The 8,656-nt window shown below is 36.2% G+C and overlaps 1 protein-coding gene across 1 annotated transcript; it reads left to right on the forward strand.

Annotated features, from left to right (window-relative positions):
• Positions 1-932: 932 nt before the first annotated feature.
• Positions 933-8,211, forward strand: LOC131001496 (ubiquitin carboxyl-terminal hydrolase 17). Its single transcript, XM_057927884.1, has 11 exons — positions 933-1,603; positions 3,567-4,767; positions 4,869-4,957; positions 5,215-5,300; positions 5,392-5,536; positions 5,618-5,732; positions 5,863-6,020; positions 6,533-6,617; positions 6,700-6,912; positions 7,187-7,248; positions 7,328-8,211. The coding sequence occupies exons 1-11, from the start codon at positions 1,320-1,322 to the stop codon at positions 7,701-7,703; spliced, it is 2,814 nt and encodes a 937-aa protein (XP_057783867.1). The 5' UTR covers positions 933-1,319; the 3' UTR covers positions 7,704-8,211.
• Positions 8,212-8,656: the final 445 nt, after the last annotated feature.

The following is an 8,656-nucleotide window of genomic DNA, read 5'->3' on the forward strand; positions in this document are numbered from 1 at the left end:
TTGGGCCATTAGGATCCTAAAGATCTATATAATAACTCATACCTAACCTTTAGCAGATTTCATGGGTTGAATTTAATACTTAATTAATGTTTTACTTTTTTACTTTCAACTTTGCTCCTAGTTATTATTCAATTAAGCAAACAGGACGGTTAGTATGTTAGCTCAATATGTTATTGATTATCAGCATGTAATGATATGAAAGTTCGAATTTCTCTCTTGACTTTTGAATATTATACATTCAGACTTTTAATATATAGATTTCCTTTTCGTCTACAAAAAAGCATATTACTAATCATTCATCTCATGAAAAAAACCATATAACTAATCATTTATCATAACTCATTTAATTTTATATCATAGTTTTCAGATTTTATTAAGCATATCTTATTTTACCTAAGTATATTTAAGTACATAAGAAACATTTAAAACGTTCTTTAAGTTGAATTTGGAGGAAATAGCACATAGGTCATATATGCATAGTAACATACATAGTGATCTCTTTTTTTAGTGAGACAAATTATAGAGTGCTACGAAATATATATGTTCATATTTGTAAAAAAATCAAAGACAGAGATTAGACGATTCATAAAAAGCTATAGCGCCTTAATAATAATTATAATCTATTTTATGCATTTTTCCCACTTTCTTAAAAGTTTTGAGCTGCAAAATGAAGTGTAAAATTTACTTATCAGTTCCCGCGGGACAGTAGGATTTAGGAATAACATATCCTTTTTATGAAGAAAAGAATAATAATTAAGGCACGCATGCTTGATTATTATAGAACGCAAATCTTGATATTTAACTAAAAAACTTAAAATTTTGCATATCCTACTTAGGAAAAAATTACATAACATCTACCTAAATAAAATCGAACGCAAATCTCCAGGGAGCAGGGCCTATTTTATTAGGCAAAATAAATAAAATCGTAACGCAAAATTCAAAAAAGGAAATAGGAAAAATGGAAAAGGAAAAAAAAGAAGCAGAAATAGAATAGGGTAGAAATTCCCACCCAACCAAACAGGTTACAGGTTCTAATCTCTATCTCTACGTTACTTTCCTATATTCTCTCTTTTTTCTATTTGGGTATTTTTTTCACAATCCACTCTCACCAAAATTCCGTTTCTTCCGTTTTCAATTTTACCTTCCTCCTCCGCCACCGTCCGCGGCCGGCGTCGCCGTCGTTACAACCACCACCACCTCCACCTCACTCGCTCCTCTAGACCTCTATGTATTTCAAGAAAATCCGGTTTTTAGGGTTTATATTCAGCTCCTTGTTGATCCTTGCAGCCGGTTAATTGGATTGAAATCAGAAGGAATCAATGCTAGTAATTGTCGGTATATTACTGCTTTTCGGTCTTGTAGTTCGGCATAAGTGGCGGAATGGGGCGGCGAAGAAGGAGGCGATTCTGAGGCTGGTGGCCGTCGCCTCGGAAGAAGAAGCACAAATTGCTAAGCTACAAGCTGTTGAGCAGTACAATTCTCAGCACGTAGAGTACACGCCGCAGCCCAGTAATACGCAGCAGCTCGAAGCGCAGCATTTTTGTGCCGTTTGTCGTTGCCCCACCACCACTAGGTGTTCTAGGTGTAAAGCTGTTAGATACTGGTGAGTGCTGTTATGCGTATGTTATTCTTTGAATTGTTACTGTCATTATTTGAGTTTCTATTTGGTTTCCTGTAACTTGTCTCTATGAATAATTTGATGTTTGATTTTAAGTTTAGGGCCGTAAACTATAGATCGTTTCTGTTAATTAGACGAAAGATAAAATCTTAGGTTGGAATTGAGGGAAGGTACTAATGAATTATTGAAGGGTGTTGATATACTAGCAAAATGGTGATGAAGATCTGGAGACTTATTTTGATTGGGAATGTAGCACACCCCAGAAACTGGGGTGGAATTGGACGATTGTAACTGGAGATCCACTCAGTTGCCTTCCTATTAATAGTACCAGAAAATGGTGAAAAGTTTGTGTTTTGTTTTGGTGGATATGTGGCACTGGGTTTTGGAAGTTCTTAGAGATCAATATGGGGATTGAATTTCTTAGGATTTTGGGGTAGTGGTGTGGTAGTTGTCAATGATCTTTTGTCTTGCGAGATGTGAGGCCTATTATTATTAGTATTATTTTAGTTTAATCCCTATAATCTGATATAAGTAATCTGGAAAATATGAAAATAGCTAGAAATTCATTAAATTTTATTTCTCTTTTCGTTGATAGAAAGAAATTTAAAAAACTTACAAAAAAAATGCTGTGTTTGTGTAATGGGATTTATCCTTTCAGGTATTTATTCATTGTCAAGTGGAGACTTTTGTCATAGCTTCCAAGTAGTAATAATCTGAGGTAGTTACAGAAATTCCAATGAATTTGTCAATAGAATATACTACTAAACAACATATCCTATATCCAAGATTTAATAATTTATTTTGGGTGTAACTTTTTTCCACTGAATATATACAGTATTAATGATGAAACAAGATACCAGTTTAACTTGACAGCTACCACATTAATATCCAAATAATCTTAATGGGCACGGTTGCTTATACATTGTGTCCCTTCCCTAAAATATAAAGCTTCAGGAATGTAGTTTTTTTGGTTTTTTATTAGTTTGACATACATGTATATCTATATATGTTTTCTGTTTTCCGCTGATGGTGTAAATACTTATGCATCTGACTGCTTCCATGTTAAAATCACGTCATAGTAGCTTGAGCTTAACATTTAAGCTCTCTGCTTGTGATGGATGTTAGAAAGCATTGGTTGTATAAAGCAAGCCATTCAGCATTGCCATTTGGTAGAGAAGCTGCATCAGCTAATGTCAGAATTTGAGCCTTTGCAAATTGTTGTGCTGACTGCTGAGTAATATTCTATTGCTATTTGAAAGTTAATGTTGTAAAATGTGATGCTCCAAACTTGTGTATGATTGAGTGGAAAATAACTCGTCTAACCAGAACCACTATTTTTTTGAAATAGTTAGTAGGCGGCACGGCAGAAACTCAGGCAATGCATGGGCCCAAAAATACCCTGTGAATGATGTTACATAGTTGTACCATAGGAGATAAGGAAACCTACTAACCTAGAGCTGTTTTGAAATGTCTTTTGTAGTCTAAGATGTTTGCTTAATGAACAATATCATAATTGAATATGCACGTTTGAGAAGCCTTAGTCAAGTAAGGAATGTTTGAAGTAGCCATGTCGATTGACTTGAGAAAAGTTTGGGTTTTGAGCTCTAAGCTGGTTGCTGCCCTGGATGTGAGCTTATGAACTCTTTTTATAATTTAATCTGATTGAGCAACTGACAGTCTGTTCGTGAGTGGAATTTCATTTCCTGTTACTACATCTCTGTACAATCTATCAATTTTAAATATATAATCATGAGGAGCTTATTGTTCACTCAACATGAGTTTCATGAAAGTATACTTTCACATCGGAAGGAATGACAGATAACTTGCAATGTTTTTTTGCTTATCAAAGTGATGCACTTATTTCTTTGTTAAAAAAGTGTATTTGACTCAAATTTGATCTCTTGTTTCTCCTCCTCAATCATTTAATTTTGGTTTCTCTCCTTACTAGTTCTGGTAAGTGCCAAATAATTCATTGGAGACAAGGCCATAGAGATGAGTGCCAGCCAGCAGTTGCATTGTATGCTACAAAGAAAAGTGAATATGTTGTGGAAACAGCACCAGAAAATCAGTTTACTATGCATTTGAAAAATGAAAGTAAAATTTGTTCAGATCCCAGCAATGACTGTGATGATTCAGGATCCTCAGGTAGCTCAACGTCTTCCTTCTTTTCTTCCACTGATCAAAGTGAAGCATCAGCTGATGCTTCTACTAATGAGGATGTTGAGTGTCGGCCAGCTCTTGCATTACATGCAAGAATGAAAAGTGATTTTGTTGTGGAAACAGCTCCAGAATTTGCTATGCATTTGAAAGATGAAATTAAAATTTCAGATCCCAGTGAAGAATGTGATGATTCGGGATCTTCAGGTAGTTCAGTATCTTGCTTCTTGTCTTCTACCAAACAAAGTGAAATGTGTTTTGATGCTTCCACTGATGAGCATGTCAAGTTAGGAACTCCTACCAGGCCAGATAAAGCACCTTCTACTGGAATTGATTCATACATCTCAGAAACTGTTCCCTACTTTGGTGATGCAAATGTACTACGTACATCTCATCCTGGTTATTTGGTTAACAAGATTGAAAAGACACCTGCTAGTAAGATTGATGAAAGCCTCACGTCAACTAACTTGAAAGATAAAAGAAAAGGAGGTGGGGTTGCTGTGATAGAAGAATTTGTACCTGCTAAGTCTGAGTTGGGAAGTCCACAATCAACTAGTTCTGCAAGGACATCTTCAACTGGTGATTGGGAAAATCTAGTGCAGACATCCACCAGTAGAGTAATGAGATCAAAATCTGCTAAGACTTCAGGCAATAATGAAGTGCAAAATATAGACCTGAGTTCAGAATACTTAAAATCTTCAAAGTTGCCACAATCCCATGAATACAGGAAAACTGAACTTTGCAATGGAAAGGAAACAAGATCTGTGACAATGTCTACAAGTTCAGGGGATTGTCAGAAGATGCATACAAATGCTGATAGCCCTCAGGCTATTTCTTTAGAGACTGAAGGTGTTCGAATTTTGTCACAATCTACTGGTAAAGGTCTGAAAACATCTGTACGGAAACTTGCACAACATTTTCGAGTGCCCAAGCAGACAAAGTCCTATACCATAGATATGGTCAAGGATTTCGGTGACAATCATAACCATAAGGTTGGCTTTGAAGATATCATTTCAGTTACAAATCCTTATGTTTCAGCATTTCTGAGATATGGTCGCCCTGATTATTAATCATGTTGTGCATATTCTAACAGGTCATATTTTCCTTCAAGATTTTCATGCAATTATACACTTCTGACAATGTGGGACTTCATCCGTTTGGTCTTGCTAATTGTGGAAATAGGTGGGTGTCAAAAGTTGGTTTAATATGATCTCTTCTATGTTTCTGCTTTTGCTTTTGCTTTTTGTGCTTTCACTCTTGGCATATGTACAATATTTATACTCGTGGGCAAATGAGTGCAAATGATCAAATTATGTGCCTTTCAAACTGATGTGATGTTGCTTGTGTATAAATCTACTATTTTTGGAATTTGGACTACTTGCATAAATGTTTTCATTTCTTCTTGTATCTAGTGGAACTTATTTTAGTTCTTCTTGCAGTTGCTATGCTAATGCTGTGCTGCAGTGCCTGATTTTCACTCGACCGATTACTTCATATCTTCTTCAAGGGCTGCATTCAAAAACATGCAAGTACCATTTATGAATAACTCTGGATACTTGGTTTGTGGGGATTATATAGTTCTTATATTTACATCAGCTTTTGTTACTGTGATTCAGGTCGGAAGAGGGACTGGTGCTTTATCTGCAAGTTTGAACATCTGATTCAAAAGGGACAAGTAACTAATTCTCCTTTGTCCCCAGTTGGATTACTGTCCCATATACAGCCAATTGGAAGAGAAGAAGATGCACATGAGTTTTTGAGGCTAGTATCTGATGCAAGTTCTGTTTTGTTTGCATCTCTGTTATGAATATATTCATAATGACCATGTTTGTGTTATACCAGAAATGTCGTCGACAAAATGCAATCTATATGTCTTGAAGAAGCTGGGGTTTCTGGTTCATTCACTGAAGATTCGACCCTTATGGGTCTGACTTTTGGTGGTTATCTTCGATCAAAGGTCTGTCTCCATGTTGATATATCTAGGGTCCTAGTTTCATACTGATTTTTTTGTTGCAAGTTAATCTGTTTCATATAACAATATACGCTATAATGATTTCTCGTAATCATTGTTATTTGACTTGTGCCAGATTAAGTGCATGAAGTGTTTAGGCAGATCTGAGCAGCATGACCGGATGCTGGACCTTACGGTGGAGATCGACGGAGACATATACACACTTGAGCAGGCTCTTGCACAGTTCACGTCGTCCGAAACACTTGGTGGAGATGATAAGTATAAGTGCAACAGGTACGGCCGATTATCTATCATACTACAAATTAACAATCCTGAAGTTTCCCAACAAGTTTGATTATTTACCGTAGACTCTTTCTAATGAGTTTTATTATGTAGATACAATCATCAATGCTGTTGGTACATAAATTGTTAACTAGATCCCAAGACAAGTTGTGTTTAAGTTCCTTTTAGAACTATTATGAGAGAGAATTATTGCCTCTATCGCATTATTGTGGCAATTCTTCGACTTTTTTATGTTCCAAAAAAGTGTTAGAAATGCCCACTATATTTGCTCACCTTTCTGGTTTGATCTGGCGGCATCACACCAAGGTTTAAAACTTTCAAATCATTAAATCTCTTTCTTGTTCATATTTGAATTTAAATTGTGAAACTAAGGAAGATACTTTTCATTCCTCGATACAGAAGTAGGTACGGTGACTGAATTTTTAAATGCTTGGAAGCAGATTGATCCATTCATTTCTTGGCGAGTCATTATAGTTTGATACTCCTTTCATGTTTCCTAGCAGATGCAAGTCTTATGAGAAAGCAAAGAAGAAACTGACCGTGCTTGAGGCTCCTAACGTTCTCACTGTCGTTCTGAAGCGATTCCGGGTAATTTACCTAAAATCTGAAGCACATTTAACTAGCATGTTCTTAATTTCTGTAAACTGATTTTTTTTCCCTCTCTTTCCAGTCAGGCAATTTTGAGAAGCTGAGTAAACTAATTCGGTTTCCTGAGGTTCTGAACCTTTTGCCTTATATGAGTGGGATGGGGGACAAATATCCAATTTATCATCTATATGCCGTGGTGGTTCACTTGGGTGTAATGAACGGTGTTTACAGCGGTCACTATGTCAGTTATGTCAAAAATTTCCAAGGACATTGGTTTAGAATTGATGACAGCAGGGTAAGTTACATGATACCGACTTGCTAGTACCGTAACTTGGTTTCCTGTCGTTTTTTGTTCTCTAGGAATATGTAGGCTTTCAAACTTCAAATAAAAGAGTTTTGAGTTCTGTAATCTCAATACATGATTATAGCAACGTGAGTTGCTATTGCATATTTTGGGAGGTGAACTATAGCAGCCATGATTTGTCTGATACGTTGTAAAACGACCCAAGATAAGGATATGGATATGAGGTAACATTTATATGACCACTGAGCTTCCTTTCTTCCTGTAGGTGAGCCGTGTGGACTTGGAGACGGTCTTATCTGAAGAAGCATACATTCTCTTCTATGCAAGGTATTTTCGATGAGTGATCGTTTCTACATCGACCTGTTTTATCTGAAGATGGACTGAACTAAAATGCTTATACCTGTAGGCATTCTCCGCGGGGTGCATCTTTCGTAAGGAATAGCAATATGTATTCGGATGGGAAAACCAAGAAAAACATGGAAGCCATTCCCTCCAGCAACAATTCAAAGAAGAAAACTCTGAAGACAAAATTAAGCTCTTCTGCTCGAAGTGCTGCCCATTGGATGTCTCCAAATGATTTCAGTGGTTCCCCCATGGGAGATCCCGAGGATTGGGAATTTCAAGTGCAGCAGCACAAAAATCACATAGTTGACTCTTCGAGTGACAGTTCTTCCATTTTCAGCACATCTGATGCTGGCTCGTATAGTACAGACAGCACTAAGGACTCAAGTGCAGAGGACCTCTCCGGCTACCTATTCGGGTCCAACTGGTACCACCCATGATGGCTTCTGTTGGAGACATCTCGTTCACATGTATTCATAAACAGGCAAGACCGGACCGTTACCTCATTGTCTTGTACAAGGAAGCTCCTGCGTTGATCTGAGACCATTGCAGAACCAAATCTGGGTTTCCGGTGGAGGATACTGGCATTGCGAGAAGCCGGTGGTGCGTGCGACTGAACTTGAGGGGAACGAAGATATTTGGAAAGAGAAGGTACTCTTCCCAGTTCCCTTTTGTATACTAGTAGTAGATAAATAGGCACTCCAATAGTTGTAGAAGTAGATAAAATCACAGCAGAATTAACTAACGCAGGAATAATTATGTCTTCCCCATAAAGATAAGAGCTAGAGAGCAGCTCAAACATTTTCTTTTGTTCCCTTTTTTTGGCGTTTGAGTTGTGGATAAGCCTACAAGTTGTAAATCCTCTCGGCCGATTTGTATTTCAGCAACTGCTCATATATAATTCCTAATATATATATAAAGCCATTAATTTGGCCCTTTTCTATATCATTTTTAGTATGTTATCCGCATCTGTGTAAAACATCATACATGATTCTTTGGTTGTCTTGTGTTTTTTTCTGTATCAGAATTTGTGCTCTTATTTATGAATTTATCATACACATCTTTGCGTGACTTTGTAATAGAATATAAGAGCATCTCCAATGCATTGGATCTTTAGATGGTGGTCTCCACCTAAGACACCTCTCTCCAATGCATTGGCTCTTAAATCTCCATTTCTACAAAATTTACATTTCTATATTTTTATTTTTAAATTCCAAATTTTCATTAAAAATACAATTCAAACATTGGAATAATTAAAATAAAATATAAGATTTTAAAATTAAATAAAAAAATTTTAAAGAATTAAAAAAAGTAGAATTTTAAAAATTAAAAGAACAATAAAAATCAAAAATCAAAAAATATCTGCAATCATTTTTTCTTTTAAAAGACGCCA

This window comes from Salvia miltiorrhiza, chromosome 8 (assembly GCF_028751815.1).
Source record: "Salvia miltiorrhiza cultivar Shanhuang (shh) chromosome 8, IMPLAD_Smil_shh, whole genome shotgun sequence".
Lineage (NCBI taxonomy): Eukaryota > Viridiplantae > Streptophyta > Magnoliopsida > Lamiales > Lamiaceae > Salvia > Salvia miltiorrhiza.